Consider the following 18200-nt stretch of genomic DNA (forward strand, 5'->3'; position numbering starts at 1 on the left):
AAATCAATAATAATGTGTCAAATCGCAACTATGTATCAAAGAAAAAAATCCCATATGCTGTTTGGTGCAAAAATGTTCATAACAGCAATATAATGTGCCGTGCAATCGTGCAAGAAATTCTTCTTTAATGGTAAAAAGCCGTGCTGTGATAACTGGTAGTCACCCCCCAATGTGGTTGCACTCACCGGAGCACTCCACCCCTGCAGGGGTACGAGCGTGTGATGTTGGTCCTGTCACTCCGGTCGTGTGGGTGCCAATTTCCTTCCATGCGTCCCAATCCTACAGGCAGCTGCTTACATACAAGGAGGTGGGGACTTCCTGTCCCTTGATGTAGTAAAAGTCCCCACTGGGTATCCACTCCTCTGCCACCAAATCCAGCAAGGTCTTCTCCACGTCCTCCATTTGGCACCCACACGACCGGAGTGACAGGACCAACATCACATGCTCGTACCCCTGCAGGGGTGGAGTGCTCCGGTGAGTGCAACCACATTGGGGGGTGACTACCAGTTATCACAGCACGGCTTTTTACCATTAAAGAAGAATTTCTTGCACGATTGCACGGCACATTATATTACTGTTATGAACATTTTTGCACCAAACAGCATATGGGATTTTTTTCTTTCATACATAGTTGCGATTTGACACATTATTAATGATTTATTATTGCAAATGGTTATTGCACATTAATGCACTATGGTTTGATAACCACGGTTTCTGGCACTTGTCTCTTTATATTTATTAATGTGAAGATTTATATATGTTATATAATGGTGTTGTTTTTAATATTTAATATTTGCGGTATTTTTTGCACATATAGTAGCATATTTTCTTTACCACTTAATAAGGTGTTTTCACTAAAATAAGGATAGATTTTTTTTTGTGGAAGTTTTGGATCATACCAAAATATTTTTTCACTTCTAAATAGTAATTATTTTATACACTTGAGCATTTGTTTAATTTACAGCCACACTCTTAGTTCTAACACAGCGCCATTCCCTATACTTTGATTTTCAATTTTTGGGGGATCACTTGTGTCCCCTTCCCACATAGGGGGGCTGCAGGTGTATATTAGTCTGTAAGCGCGGATCTGTTGCTATATAGATAGATAGATATAGATATCTATCTATCTATCTATCTATCTAAAAATTTGGAAGTAGCATTAAAGTAGCCCAGTGCCGAATAGCAAAAAAAATGGCCTGGTCATGAATGGGGTAAAACCTTTCAGAGCTGAAGTGGTTAAAGTGGAAGTCCAGTCAAAAATGAAAAATTTTCTATTATTTATATGTAAAATATCTTTATCATTATTCATTTTCTGTATAGCGGTTTGTGTTGCTTAGAAAGTCTAATCAAAGCTAGACAATCAGCGTCTTCCTGTTCTTCAGGGACAACCTTACGTCCTTATTTATGAATTCTGCATTGGGGCCTCTCATTTCCTGAAAACATTGTCCTTCTCTTCTACATGCCCATCCTTTTTAGACAGACATGCCTAGACCTGCCCAGCCCCACCCCCATCCCTCCTCTCCTCCTCAGATCTCCTCAAAAAAGAAACTTGAGGAGAAAGCCTAAGCTGCCCCTATAGAAGTGGGATTTTTAGGGGAGACAATGACATCTGTATAGCAAGGTAAGCACAAAATCATTGGAATTCGTTTAAAAATTAAATTTATTAATACAAAAATATAGTATATAATATCATATAAGATCACAAGGTTTACACAAAATTCGTGATTAATACTAAGATGTACTATTGCACAAGATGCTTGGATATGCTGAAGGCCGACATGTTTCGCAGTTTCCTGCTTCTTCAAGGGGGTCGCATGCATCTGTAGATTCATCTAAATTGCATAGAAAAACATTAGAACCATGGTTTATTCAATACATATCCAATATGTGTTTCCCTAGAAACGTGTGAGTGCTTACCCAATCTGAGATTGCAAGTGCTTTAAAAAGACGTGTATAGCGAAAATTCACAATCGGGGCCCAGTTAGCAATATCAGCCAACCGAGATAGTTACCCTGTGGAAGCCAGATCCGTAAGGGTTGGATAGTGGGATGTCGGATCATGCAGTGGCCAAGATATCAAAAAAGTATTCCCAGTGCCATTAATCTAAAAATAAAAAGTTAATTTCCACAAATTCTATTTGTTTAATATAAGTAGGTCAGTAGTGGAGTACTAATAACACTAGCCCCCTAACCCACTATACCCGTAATTTCACAGTAGTCACGGGTGGTCCATGGTGTGGATCACTAGTGACCAAACACGGGCCGCCAGTGGCACTCAGCGAGAACATAGTTACTGCATAAAGTTAAATTGATTCTATCTATCTATATCTCTTTTTTATCATATTAGTAAGATAAGGCACTAGTAACTTAATTAAATCGGAATATATCCACAGAAATCTATATATTTATATAATACTGATAGTGGGCCATACATCGCAACAAAGGTGATGAGGCACCGAAGATTTAACATAGCAGCCTATATAATATGAAGGTACAGAAAGTCTATGGCAGTGTACAACTGTGATTGGAGGACAAACCCATATTATTATATTGGGATCTTTGCTCTTATAGATAATAAGTCTATAGTGGCATTTTCTAGCCTGCCTAGTCAGGCAGATAAATGGGTCAGGTAGCATATCAACTAAGGTATGTAAAACTGCTCTAATTGTATAATATAAAAAGAGAGGTACAGCCCATTACCTGTAGGGATCCTGATAAATCGCGGCTTCACATCGGAGGAGCTCACACCCGCTGTGTGATGCATTCGCTATCTCAGGTGAGTGACAGTGAGAGCGCTCACAGCGTCCGGAAGTAAAGGGTCCGCGATGACCCCTGACTTTACTTCCGGAGCGGGGGCCCCTGCATGGCACATGCGCTAGGAGGCCTGAAACGGCCAGCGTCGCGTCCGCGCCCACAACGCACAGAGATATGTGCGAAGGGAGTGAAGTGCAGATTCCATACCCTCCACCAGGGGCGCACGAACAGTACCACTAATGTCCTAATCCCAGGAAGCTAAATCACTGAGCCCAGAGTGTGAAGCGCCACACCGTCATTACAGCACCAGCACTTTCAGAGAAAGGAAAAGAAAAAGTGAAGAACAAGTACCAAAAAAATTTTTTTTTTTTTAAAATAAATAACCAAACATTAACAAATGATTTTACATAAGTATCCAAATATCCACTGGTTATACTACATAAATACAAAATAATACAGACACGGGGAATGGGAGGGGTTTTTTTTGATAAATAGAACAGGGATGTGGAGGGGGGAAAAAGAAGAAAAAAAAAAAAAAAAAAAAACAAAAAAAAACACAGGGGCAAGAACTATAGGAAATTGCCACTTAAATCTTATAAAAAACGTTACAGCCCACAAGGAGAGATGTAAATTTAATTGGATATATGATAGTACGTCCACTTAGCAATAGAACAGATATAGATAGGTATATACCCAAATATAGCAGAACTCGCAGTCAGGATATGAACATTGTATTTACATTAATCATACCTTATTATGACCGGTAAGTGGACAGGGAAACGAGATAAAGAATTTTTAAAAAGGATATCGCGATGATAAAGGAGCACAACCTTATATCACAATGATATGTTCTAGTTGGTAAATTAGATCATATACCCCCTATATGATTATAGAAATGGTTTAAATGACAGGGCAGTATTGAGTCCCGGTGCATAGGTGGCTCTTTGGTTGAAGATCCATCTGGCTTCTTGTTTAAGGATTCTTTTGTCAAAATCCCCTCCTCTCTCGGATTCAGGTATCACCTCCAATGCGAAGAATGATATATATGTTGGATCATAACTATGATTTAATCCAACATGCTTACATATTGGGGTGTATAGTAAACCCACATCAAGATAATAGAGGTGATCCTGAATCCGTTTCGTCTTCCCAATATAGAATGCGCCACATAAGCACATTGCAAGGTAGACGATCCCAATAGTACTGCAGTCAGCATATGTTTTTGATTTATGATACCCTCTTCTAGGTAGGGGGCAACCAGTGCCCTCCCTGATCCATGGGCATTGGTCGCAATTGCCACATTTAAATGTCCCCTTTCCACCTGCCGCTCCTGTTAAGGGAGCGGCAGGTGCAAAGTGACTATGCACCAGACTGTCCCTAATGGAACGAGGTCTCCTATAGGTGACTTGGTTTATTTGCCACATATTTGGATATGACTGGGTCCTCTGATAGAAAGTGCCAGTTATTTGCCATCAGTTGCCAAAAAATATTTTGGTGTGCACTAAATGTTGTAATAAACTTAGTTGTAGATTTAGTCTCTGATGTCTTTGTTCCAAAGATTAAAGATTCTCGTGTATGTGCTTTTGCCCTTTGGTATGCTTTTTTTAAAAGGACCTTCTTGCTATATCCTCTGAGGATGAGTCGTTCATATAGTGCTTTGGCTTCCTGATTAAAGTCCTCGTCCCTAGCACAGTTTCTGCGCAGTCTTAAATACTGACTGAATGGTATACTTCGTACTAGAGGACGGGGATGCGCTCTAGAATAATGCAGAATTGTATTGCCTGCTGTCTCTTTTCTATAAAGATTACTATATATGGATCCATCACTATTCAAAAAGAGACGCAGGTCTAAGAAAGCGATACTTTTGGTATCTGACTGTATTGTGAATTTGAGGTTGAAACGGTTATTATTAGATATGCATGTCATAAATTCAGAAAGTTCTAGAGCGGAGCCTGTCCAGACGAGCACCAAACAGGGCTCGCTCCCACCCCCCCCAAGTACAGGTTGGCATACGATGGGGCACATGATGTCCCCATCGATACCCCCTGTACCTGGAGGTAGGTGGAGCCGTTAAACAGGAACATGTTGGTGGTGGGGATATGTTCAAGGAGTGTCGTAATAAACAGTTTCCAATCATTTTTGTCTTATTCTTTAAGGAATGCTGCGACAGTTTCAACTCCTTTTTTGTGAGGGATGCTGGAATATAAAAGTTTAATGTCTATTGCAGCCAATAGGGACTTACAGTGCCCCCAGGAACTATTTTAGCTGCAATAGACATTGAAGCTTTATATTCCAGCATCCCTCACAAAAAAGGAGTTGAAACTGTCGCAGCATTCCTTAACCACTTCCCGCCCAGCCTATAGCAGATTGACGGCCGGGCGGTGGTTCCGTTATCCTGACTGGGCGTCATATGACGTCCAGCAGGATGACATGCCGCCGCGCAACCGTGGGGGCGCGCATCGTGGAGCGTTGTGTCAGCCTGACACACCGCTCTTGGAAAAAAGCCTCCGGCGGAGGCTCTTTACCACGTGATCAGCTGTGTCCAATCACGGCTGATCACGATGTCAATAGGAAGAGCTGTTGATTGGCTTTTCCTCACTCACGTCTGACAGGCGCGAATAGAGGAGAGCCAGCTCTCCTGACAGGGGGGGTCTGCGCTGATTGTTTATCAGCGCAGCCCCCCCTCAGATGACAACACTGGACCCCCAGGGACGCCACTAGGACCACCAGGGAAGGGGGCAACATGTGGATGGCCAGGTATGTACCCCATGGCCATCCACATGTGCCCAATCTGTGCCAATCAGTGCCCACAAATGGCCACTGATTGGCACCATTATATTTCAGTTCTGCCCAGCAATGCCACCAGTGTAATCAGTGCCACCAGTGTCATCAGTGCCCATCTGTGCCCACCTATCAGTGCCCATCCGTGCTACCCATAAGTACCCATCCGTGCTACCCATAAGTACCCATCAGTGCCACCGATAAGTACCAATCAATGCCACCTACGAGTGCCCATCGGTGCCATCTATGAGTGCCCATCAGTGCCGCATACCAGTGCAACCCATCAGTGCCGCCTATCAGTGCCCGTCAGTGCCGCCGTGTCAGTGCCCGTCAGTGCCGCCGTGTCAGTGCCCGTCAGTGCCGCCGTGTCAGTGCCCGTCAGTGCCGCCGTGTCAGTGCCCTCATTGAAGAAGAAAACGTACTTATTTACAAAAAATTTTAACAGAAACAAAGAAAAACTTGTTTTTTTTCAAAATTTTCAGTCTTTTTTTATTTGTTGCGCAAAAAATAAAAACCACAGAGGTGATCAAATATCACCAAAAGAAAGCTCTATTTGTGGGAACAAAATGATAAAAAATGTGTTTGGGTACAGTGTAGCATGACCACGCAATTGTCATTCAAATTGCGACAGCGCTGAAAGCTGAAAACTGGCCTGGGCGGGAAGGTGTCCAAGTGCCTGGTATTGAAGTGGTTAAAGAACAAGACAAAAATGATTGGAAACTATGTCAGTTTATTACGACACTCCTTGAACATATCCTCACCACCAACATGTTCCTGTTTAACGGCTCCACCTACCTCCAGGTACAGGGGGTATCGATGGGGACATCATGTGCCCCATGGTATGCCAACCTGTACCTGGGGGGGAGGGAGCGAGCCCTGTTTTCAGATGACGGCGCTGCGATACACCTTCGCCACATTTTATTGTGGCGAAGGTTTATCAATGATGTGCAGCTCGTCTGGACAGGCTCCGCTCTAGAACTTTCTGAATTTGTGACATACATATCTAATAACAGTTTCAACCTCAAATTCACAATACAGTCAGATACCAAAAGTATCGCTTTCTTAGACCTGCGTCTCTTTTTTGAATAGTGATGGATCCATATATAGTAATCTTTATAGAAAAGAGACAGCAGGCAATACAATTCTGCATTATTCTAGTGCGCATCCCCGTCCTCTAGTACGAAGTATACCATTCAGTCAGTATTTAAGACTGCGCAGAAACTGTGCTAGTGACGAGGACTTTAATCAGGAAGCCAAAGCACTATATGAACGACTCATCCTCAGAGGATATAGCAAGAAGGTCCTTAAAAAAGCATACCAAAAGGGCAAAAGCACATACACGAGAATCTTTAATCTTTGGAACAAAGACATCAGAGACTAAATCTACAACTAAGTTTATTACAACATTTAGTGCATACCAAAATATTTTTCGCCAACTGATGGCAAATAACTGGCACTTTCTATCAGAGGACCCAGTCATATCCAAATATGTGGCAAATAAACCAAAAGTCACCTATAGGAGACCTCGTTCCATTAGGGACAGTCTGGTGCATAGTCACTTTGCACCTGCCGCTCCCTTAACAGGAGCGGCAGGTGGAAAGGGGACATTTAAATGTGGCAATTGCGACCAATGCCCATGGATGAGGGAGGTATTATAAATCAAAAACATATGCTGACTGCAGTACTATTGGGATCGTCTACCTTGCAATGTGCTTATGTGGCGCATTCTATATTGGGAAGACGAAACGCCCATTTGCGAAACGGATTTAGGATCACCTCTTATCTTGATTCGGGTTTACTATACACCCCAATATGTAAGCATGTTGGATTAAATCATAGTTATGATCCAACATATATATCATTCTTCGCATTGGAGGTGATACCTGAATCCGAGAGAGGAGGGGATTTTGACAAAAGAATCCTTAAACAAGAAGCCAGATGGATCTTCAACCAAAGAGCCACCTATGCACCGGGACTCAATACTGCCCTGTCATTTAAACCATTTCTATAATCATATTGGGGGTATATGATCTAATTTACCAACTAGAACAAATCATTGTGATATAAGGTTGTGCTCCTTTATCATCGCGATATCCTTTGCAAAAAATTCTTTATCTCGTTTCCCTGTCATAATAAGGTATGATTAATGTAAATACAATGTTCATATCCTGACTGCGAGTTCTGCTATATTTGGGTATATACCTATCTATATCTGTTCTATTGCTAAGTGGACGTACTAACATATATCCAATTAAGTTTACATCTCTCCTTGTGGGCTGTAACGTTTTTTATAAGATTTAAGTGGCAATTTCCTATAGTTCTTCCCCCTGTTTTTTTTTGTTTTTTTTTTTCTTCTTTTTCCCCCTCCACATCCCTGTTCTATTTATCAAAAAAAAAAACCCCTCCCATTCCCCGTGTCTGTATTATTTTGTATTTATGTAGTATAACCAGTTTACATAAGTATAAGTATATACCGTATTTATCGGCGTATAACACGCACTTTTTTCCCCTTAAAATCAGGGGAAAGTCGCAGGTGCGTGTTATATGCCGATCCCCGCCGATCCCGAGCTGTCACATTTTCAAAATCGCAGACTGCGATTTGAAAATGGCGCCGCCGGAGCCGAAGTACACAGAGCCGGTCCTCGGCTCTTTCCGGCGGCTCTCAATTACTTTCGGCTCCACTCGTAGTCCCGAGCGGAGCTATCCGAACCTACTCGGATAGCTCCACTCGGGACTACGAGTGGAGCCGAAAGTAAACGAGAGCCGCCGGAAAGAGCCGAGGACCGGCTCTGTGTACTTCGGCGCTGGCGGCGCCATTTTCAAATCGCGGACCGCGATTTTGAAGCCCTGGAAGCAGGGACAGGGGATCCCAGGCTGCACTGGGGCAAGGCTGCACTGGGGAAGGCTGCACTGGGGAAGGCTGCACTGGGGAAGGCTGCACTGGGGAAGGCTGCACTGGGGAAGGCTGCACTGGGGAAGGCTGCACTGGGGAAGGCTGCACTGGGGAAGGCTGCACTGACAAGGCTGCACTGACAAGGCTGCACTGACAAGGCTGCACTGACAAGGCTGCAATGAAGGGCATTTAAATGTAAGTTTTTTTCCCTTCAACTTCCCTCCTAAAAGTTTTTTTTCCTTAAAATTCCCTCCTAAATTGGGGTGCGTGTTATACGCCGGTGCGTGTTATACGCCGATAAATACGGTACTTATGTAAAATCATTTGTTAATGTTTGGTTATTTATTTTTTGAAAAAGAAAATTTTTGGTACTTGTTCTTCGCTTTTTCTTTTCCTTTCTCTGAAAGTGCTGGTGCTGTAATGACGGTGTGGCGCTTCACACTCTGGGCTCAGTGATTCAGCTTCCCAGGATTAGGACATTAGTGGTGGTGTTCGGGCGCCCCTGGTGGAGGGTAGGGAATCTGCACTTCACTCCCTTCGCACATATCTCTGTGCGTTGTGGGCGCGGACGTGACGCTGGCTGTTTCAGGCCTCCTAGCGCATGCGCCATGCAGGGGCCCCCGCTCCGGAAGTAAAGTCAGGGGTCATCGCGGACCCTTTACTTCCGGAGGGTTCATGCACACTTAAGGAGACGCTGTGAGCGCTCTCACCGTCACTCACCTGAGATAGCGAATGCATCACACAGCGATTGTGAGCGCCTCTGATGTGAAGCCGCGATTTATCAGGATCCCCACAGGTAATGGGCTGTACCTCTCTTTTTATATTATACAATTAGAGCAGTTTTACATACCTTAGTTGATATGCTACCTGGCCCATTTATCTGCCTGGCTAGGCAGGCTAGAAAATGCCACTATAGACTTATTATCTATAAGAGCAAAGATCCCAATATAATAATATGGGTTTGTCCTCCAATCACAGTTGTACACTGCCATAGACTTTCTGTACCTTCATATTATATAGGCTGCTATGTTAAATCTTCGGTGCCTCATCATCTTTGTTGCATGTATGGCCCACTATCAGTATTATATAAATATATAGATTTCTGTGGATATATTCTGATTAAGTTACAAGTGCCTTATCTTACTAACATGATAAAAAAGAGATATATATATATATATATATGGATAGAATCAATTTAACTTTATGCAGTAACTATGTTCTCGCTGAGTGCCACTGGCGGCCCGTGTTTGGTCACTAGTGATCCACACCATGGACCACCCGTGACTACTGTGAAATTACGGGTATAGTGGGTTAGGGGGCTAGTGTTATTAATACTCCACTACTGACCCACTTATATTAAACAAATAGTTAATTTCCACAAATTCTTTCTTTTTATTTTTAGCTTAATGGCACTGGGAATACTTTTTTGATATCTTGGCCACTGCATGATCCGACATCCCACTATCCAACCCTTACGGATCTGGCTTCCACAGGGTAACTATCTCGGTTGGCTGATATTGCTAACTGGGCCCTGATTGTGAATTTTCGATATACACGTCGTCTTTTTAAAGCACTTGCAATCTCAGATTGGGTAAGCACTCACACGTTTCTAGGGAAACACATATTGGATATGTATTGAATAAACCATGGTTCTAATGTTTTTCTATGCAATTTAGATGAATCTACAGATGCATGCGACCCCCTTGAAGAAGCAGGAAACTGCGAAACATGTCGGCCTTCAGCATATCCAAGCATCTTGTGCAATAGTACATCTTAGTATTAATCACAAATTTTGTGTAAACCTTGTGATCTTATATACTATATTTTTGTATTAATAAATGTAATTTTTAAACGAATTCCAATGATTTTGTGCTTACCTTGCTATACAGATGTCATTGTCTCCCCTAAAAATCCCACTTTTATAGGGGCAGCTTAGGCTTTCTCCTCAAGTTTCTTTTTTATATATTATTAGGGATTGGAGACATCTATCTGTATCTGGAAATGATCCAACAATACTTATCTTTTAATTTCCTCAGATCTCCTCGTTTTGGATAGCAGTTTCTCCTGAGGTGGGGGGAGGGGGGCAGGCTTTGGAAGTCTTCCGTTTGTTAGAAACTGTAATATAGATTACAATGCAACATGGTGCAGATTTTCTACAGTGCACAACCACGTGGCTATTTCTGTATGGCACTGTGTGCATGGTGTGGCACTGTGATGGGCACTGTGTGCATGGTGTGGCACACGCCCAGCTGAGGGAGCTACATGTGAGCAATGAGTTTAACGCTCCATTTCCACTAGTGTGCCTTTTCATGCGACTTTGGACACAGTCGCATGACAAGTCACAGACCATTGATTTCAATGGCAATCGTTCCCATCTATGCGACTCTGAAAAGGTGCCTGTACTACTCTGATGCAACTTTGATCCAGAGTGTAAAGTTAAATCAAAGCTGCACTCAAACTCACAGCTTTGGAGTCACACTAGTGGAAATGCAGCCCAAGGCTAGAGTGTGAATTTGATGTAACTTTACCCTCTCTAAAAGTTGCATCAAAGCATTGCAGGTACCTTTTAAAAGTAGCTGATTTTCAGATGGGAACTGGTGCCATTAAAATCAATGGGACTGTCATGCAACTTTGGACACATAGTCGCATGACAAGTCACGTTTCCAAAATAGTTTCCATTCTGACAATTCATTCTAGTGAAAACGGAGCCTTAGTCTACACTTCCACTATTGCGACCCCAAAGTTGCATGATTTAGAGTGCAACTGATGCGACTGAGTGCAGCTTTGATCCAACTTTACACTCTCTGGATCAAAGTCGCATCAAAAGTCACATCAAAGTAGTGCAGGTACCTTTTCAAAGTCACTAATTTTCAAAGTCGCATAGATGGGAAAGGGTGCCATTGAAATCAATGGGCTGTGACTTGTCATGGACTTTGTGTCCAAAGTCGCATGACAATTCATACTAGCGGAAATGGAGCCTTAGTCTACGTTTTCACTATTGTGACCACAAAGTTACATCTTAGTATTTTGAGTGCGACTTTGATGCGCCTTTCAGTGCAGCTTTGATCCAACTTTACACTCTCTGGATCAAAATCGCATCAAAGTAGTGCAGGCACCTTTTCAAAGTCACTGATTTTCAAAGTCGCATTGATGGGAACAGGTGCCATTGAAATCAATGGGCTGTGACTTGTCATGTGACTATGTGTCCAAAGTCGCATGACAAGTCGCACTAGTGGAAACAGAGCCTTAGTGTGGTTGCCTGTACTATGATCATTGTAGACTGTGAGCTGAGACCCCAGAGCACTTCCAGCTACACTGACAGTCTCTCCTCCCATGTCCAGCTCCCTTCTCCTTACTCTCAGAAGGAAGTAGAATTGAAGTCATGTGACGGCACTGAATTCTGCAAAATAAAAAAAGGGTAGAAAAACAGATTTTTCATTTTGAGACATAAGGCTGAACTTAGCTCACACTAACGATTGCAGGGGAGAATTTAAGTGTTAGGGTGGACTTCCACTTTACCCACTTCAGCTCTTTGGAAGCACTATGTATGTCAAGAGAGTGAAGGGTTTAAAAAAATAACTAAACTTTTGTTATTTAAAAAACAAAACAAAAAAAACTAACATGTTATACTAACCTCCTCTGTGCTGTTGGTTTTGCATAAAGTGGCCCCGATCCTCCTCTTCTGGGGTCCCTCAGCAGCGCTCCTGGCTCCACCTCTTCGAGTGCCCCGTTGAAGGAGAAGTGCCCTCCCTCAGGGCACTTGTGTGGGCGCGCTCCTGTGTCCTGCTGCTGCGTCTATTGACACAGACAGCAGGACTCGGCCCCGCCCCCAGCTTCATTGGATTTGGTTAACAGCAGAGCCAATGGCTGCGCTGCCATCAATCAGGACCCAAGACACCGGCTGGAGCTGGTGTGCTCCTTCTCGGCGCTGGAAAGATCGGGTTCAGGGGAGTGCTGCACTATAGAAGGTTTTTCACCTTAATGCATAGAATGCATTAAGGTGAAAAACCACAAGGGTTTACAACCCCTTTAAAATAATCTTATGGCTGCAGTGTCATTCCCCAGCTGCTGTGCCTGGAGAAGTGGTTAACCAAGCACAATCTGTGCTTGATTAGCTGCAGGGGAAACATTGGGGGAGGGGTGTAATAGACTCCGGATGTCTCCATAAAGAGGACCTGTCACCTGCCCAATGCGATCACATAAGGAGCTTGTTAGCCCCCTTGTGATAGCAATTAAGTTAAACGATAAAAAAAAAAAAAAAAATCTAACCCTGTCATCCTGCACACACCTACAAATTAGTGCACAGGGCGAGCACGTGTATGTAAATCACAATTACCGCAAGAGGTATCACAGCGAACAGTGACACGATATTAAATCGTTCTCAGGCTGTCATCCATGGTTAACTCTACAATGATGGCCTGTAAAGCAGGGTTAAGCAACCTTTTTCCACTTAAGAGCCGGATTCAATGTATGTGAATGCATGGAGGGCCGAATTCACCTGCTAATAAATGAAGATAATAATAATCCTAACAGTACAGGTTTACCTCACTTTAAGGTGCTTCACTAATACAAAGCCAGTTCACCCTGAGAGAGCATGAAGCTGGGGATTTGGATTTTACTGCCCCCTTCCCCATCCTGGCACACAAGTGTGGCTGACGCCAGCCAGCATGGTCTGGAGATGGGGTTTCTGTGCCCCCAGAGCAGTGTCCTCTGTCCCCTGCACACCCCCACCACTGTAGTGTCCTCGCCCCCCTCCACCCCACACCCACACTGTGTAGGTACAACCCTCCTACCTTACAAAGGTGTACAGCGAGCGGAGATCGATATCACAGGACTAGATGGGGGCCGGAACTGCTGGTTAACTTTTCACATTATAATATAAAAGTGGATTGCGCTAACTTCTGTGTATGATACCACTGCTGAAATATGCAAAAATAGGATATCTATCCTATGTAGCGTGCTTTTCTGTATCAATTAATATTGTGTCAAAAATATACTGTCCACTTAGTGTTTACTAGTGACAAAATAATATTCCAAAAAACTGTTTAAAGTGCTAAAAAAATATAAAATATGACAAATATTAAAAAAAATGTGCAATGTGCCAATATTACTTAGTGACCAAATATCACATATCACCATGCATATATACTACATGCTGCAAAAAATGTCCTCAACATGCGCATAAACAGTACAGCCCACTAGATGTCCTCAGTGGGTGATTACTTCTGTGCAATGATGTTAGGTGCTACCAAAAGCTATTTAAAAAAAATATTAATACTAAACAATGTGCCAATATTACTAACAAAATATCACATATCGACATGCATATGTACTACATGGTGCAAAAAAATAAATAAATGTCCTTGACATTTGTAGAAACACCACAGTACACTGGATGTCTTCAGTGAGTGATCACTTCTGTGCACTGACGTTCCTTTTCAGTATATTGTGCTCCTAATTCACCACTTATCGTGACTTCACCACCACCTCATGCAATGGCCACTCACCAGATGTAATAAGAATAAAGCCTTTGGTTCATTAAGGATAACCAATCCGTTTGTGATGGGTCCAATAGCAGCCTTTCCAAGCAATGTATTAGTATCTCTTGCTCTGTTCAGTGCTCATAAAGACATATGGATAGCCATCATGGTATAGTATGTCATTTCATTTTATTAAAAAAGTTAAAAACATGGTTAAACTCACATGTTATGGTGCCCTTAAGCCGGCACCAAGCAAATCCAGCAGTGTATACGGAGAGCGGTGTCTCAGTTTGTTTCCCCTCTGTCACTGTGTCTCCTCACAGCGGCATGCGTTCCAGGCCTCACTCTCATTCAACCGGAAGTGATGAGAAAGTTCCCAGCAGCCTCTACGCATTTTGCAGTGTAATTTGCGTCATCAGGAAGCTTTGTAGTATATATGCACGGTGATATGTGATATTTGATGGTCACTAAGTAATATTGGCACATTGCACGTTTTTTAATATTTGTGATATTTTTATATTTTTTGGAATATTATTTTGTCACTAGTAAACACTATGTGGACTGTATATTTTTGACACAATATTGATACAGAAAAGCACGCTACATAGGACAGATATCCTATTTTTGCATATTTCAGCAGTGGTATCATACACAGAAGTTAGCGCAATCCACTTTTATATTATATTGATACTCTACTACTTTTGTGTAGGCTTACATGATTGCAGCAAACAAGTATATTTTTAGTTTTGCACCGGTAGCACATCTGGTTGGATTACAGACAACTTTTCACATTAACAGGCTGGTGATTGGTTGCTAGGTTTGCCCGGCAACCAATCACCTGCTGTGTAATGTAAAGAGTTAACTCCAGCGGTTCCCTCCCCCATCCAGCCCTGTGATACCGCCCGCTCGCCGCTGTCCAATGAAGAAGACAGCAGCAAAAATGTCCACGAGATGGGTACCTGTGAATTAATCATGGGCACTGAGGGGCCGGACACCTAGCGGTCTGCCAACCCCTGCTATAAAGGCTTTTAAAGCGTCACCTATGGAGATTTTGGGTACCACATCCTCTTGCAATATCACAGTCGTGCGCAATTTAATGACTTGTCATATTTATTATTTTTTCTATTTACTTGACGCAACTTCATATTTTATATTTTACCAACAAATTGTGAATGATATGGTGTATGCGCACTAAGCCCCGCTTCACTCGGCCGCAACTTGTCAAGGCAACTTGAGAGTTCTAAGTCACACCCCAGTAATGGCAATGGAACCATCCTAATCGGTGTGACTCAAGTTGCAGAGACTTAGAAAAAAGTTCCTTCTTTGGGGCAACTTTGTCACAACTTGCACTGACTTCTGTTAATGAAGTCGCAAGCAAGCCGCAATGGAGTCGAGCAGGATATCTGCTGTCAAAGTTGCGCATGTTTGATAAAACAGATTACATTTATCCCAGACAGTGTCACCAGCTGTGACATGAACCTTTTCTGTAGTCTACGGAGTCTCGGCTTTCAGAACATATAGAAGATTCTGGTGGTTTTAAGTCATGTTATGGGCAAAACATGAATAATTACTGTAGATGGGGACAAGTTCATTAGAAAAATATGAGAATAAATGATTCCCGGCATGCAGGCAGCTACAGATATGGGATGTGATGCTTATACTCTGCGACACAAGGCATAGGGCGACACAAGTCATAGCGCATAGGGCGACACAAGTCGGCATAGGGCGACACAAGTCGGCATAGGGCGACACAAGTAGGCATAGGGCGACACAAGTAGGCATAGGGCGACACAAGTAGGCATAGGGCGACACAAGTAGGCATAGGGCGACACAAGTAGGCATAGCGCGACACAAGTAGGCATAGCGCGACACAAGTAGGCATAGCGCGACACAAGTAGGCATAGCGCGACACAAGTAGGCATAGCGCGACACAAGTAGGCATAGCGCGACACAAGTAGGCATAGGGCGACACAAGGCATAGCGCGACACAAGGCATAGCGCGACACAAGGCATAGCGCGACACAAGGCATAGGGCGACACAAGGCATAGGGCGACACAAGGCATAGGGCGACACAAGTCATAGGGCGACACAAGTCATAGGGCGACACAAGGCATAGCGCGACACAAGGCATAGCGCGACACAAGGCATAGCGCGACACAAGGCATAGGGCGACACAAGGCATAGGGCGACACAAGGCATAGGGCGACACAAGTCATAGGGCGACACAAGGCATAGGGCGACACAAGGCATAGGGCGACACAAGGCATAGGGCGACACAAGTCATAGGGCGACACAAGGCATAGGGCGACACAAGGCATAGGGCGACACAAGGCATAGGGCGACACAAGGCATAGCGCGACACAAGGCATAGCGCGACACAAGGCATAGCGCGACACAAGGCATAGCGCGACACAAGGCATAGCGCGACACAAGGCATAGCGCGACACAAGGCATAGCGCGACACAAGGCATAGCGCGACACAAGGCATAGCGCGACACAAGGCATAGCGCGACACAAGGCATAGCGCGACACAAGGCATAGGGCGACACAAGGCATAGCGCGACACAAGGCATAGCGCGACACAAGGCATAGCGCGACACAAGGCATAGCGCGACACAAGGCATAGGGCGACACAAGGCATAGCGCGACACAAGGCATAGGGCGACACAAGGCATAGCACAATAGGGCGATAAGTCATAGGGTGACAAGCCATAGCGTATAGGACAAGTCCCCCTCCAGGTAGGGGAGAGTCCTCACAAGGTGACCGTCCAGCAAGGTCGGGGGGGGGGAACAGAGGAGCTCTCCTCTCCTGCCAGGCTCACCTGTATTGGGCACCTCCCGGTAGAAGGCTCGGTACAGTTCCCGCACTCTCCGTTTGGCTTCTCCAAGATCTCTGCTGAGAATCGGCTTTACAGCCCCGACAGTTCTAGTAAGGGCAGCTTTTCCAGAAGCTGCCATCTTCCCCTAGCCGAACAGCACAGCGCATGTGCAGCGTCATCTAACCAGCCAATCACAGCTTGATATCCTTCCACACATGCTTGTTCCCGAGCGCGTCTCTGCCACCACCTTCTGCGCATGTGCCTCTCAACTCTCACGCATTGTTAGGTCATAGTCAGTTACATGGTGGAGGGTTTGTATATTTACACGGAGGAGTCAGTTATACATTCAATCTTATGTTTACTGTACTTTGTGACTGTAAAACATACAGTATATAAAAATTCAAGGCTGTATAGAGAATAGGTGTTATTTTTTATATTCACTGGCAGTCTTACCAACCTTCCGAGGCAAAATTTACTGGCAGGATACCAAAAATTTACAAACGGCACCAATTTTTTACTGCCACTGCAAAAAAGTACCTATAATTACAGTTTTCAGTGCTAAACAGTGCAAATATGAATATTTAAACTATAAACATATATCTAGTGCTATTAGCAATGTGTTTAAGTTTAACAAAAGTAAAAAACATATTTCTGCATTGACACGAAGGTCAGGTTACTATAACCCGGCCAGCACAGAGTTCCCCCTTACATCAGAGTCTGCAGGATTCCCTCTTGCAGTGAAATGAAACTCTTATGTAAAGGGAAATGCTGCAAATCATGATCTAAGGTGGAACTCTGATGTAGAGGGGGGCTCTGGTGACCAGAGACCACCTTATATCAGAGTCCACTTTGTTCTCTTTACATCAGAGTTCCCAATTACATCAGGATCCTCAGATTGATTTCCTTGTTGCACTGTAAGGGGGAATCCTGCAGACTCTGATGTAAAGGGGAACGCCAGGAACTCTGATGTGGGGCGCACTCTGGTGACAAGAGACCACCTTCCGTACAGTGAATACACTAAGGTAAGGGGGTTTACTAATATAGGGGGGAAACCTTTATATCGGTGCCCCCTTACATCAGTGACTCCCCCTCAAATTGGCCTGGCGGCGCTGTCACTGACCTCCTCTCAGGTGCACCGTGCAGTGCTCAGTCAAATGGCTCCAGCTTGGTGGCTCTGGGTTTTATTCTACAAGAGACGGTCAGAGACTGCGGACATGCTACAGGAGACGGTCAGAGACTGCGGACATGCTACAGGAGACGGTCAGAGACTGCGGACATGCTACAGGAGACGGTCAGAGACTGCGGACATGCTACAGGAGACGGTCAGAGACTGCGGACATGCTACAGGAGACGGTCATAGGCTGCGGACATGCTACAGGAGACGGTCATAGGCTGCGGACATGCTACAGGAGACGGTCATAGGCTGCGGACATGCTACAGGAGACGGTCATAGGCTGCGGACATGCTACAGGA

At 44.0% G+C, this 18200-nt stretch overlaps 1 protein-coding gene across 1 annotated transcript in view; it reads right to left on the bottom strand.

Annotated features, from left to right (window-relative positions):
- Positions 1 to 16932, bottom strand: part of NDUFA6 (NADH:ubiquinone oxidoreductase subunit A6) — a 42259-nt gene extending 25327 nt beyond the window's left edge. The window contains exon 1 of the mRNA XM_073592866.1: positions 16731 to 16932. Within this exon, the coding sequence (XP_073448967.1) occupies positions 16731 to 16866 (136 nt within the window). The 5' untranslated portion in view covers positions 16867 to 16932. The remainder of the gene's footprint in view (positions 1 to 16730) is intronic.
- Between the last annotated feature and the right edge of the window lie 1268 nt (positions 16933 to 18200).

Source organism: Aquarana catesbeiana, linkage group LG07 (genome assembly GCF_042186555.1).
Source record: "Aquarana catesbeiana isolate 2022-GZ linkage group LG07, ASM4218655v1, whole genome shotgun sequence".
NCBI lineage: Eukaryota > Metazoa > Chordata > Amphibia > Anura > Ranidae > Aquarana > Aquarana catesbeiana.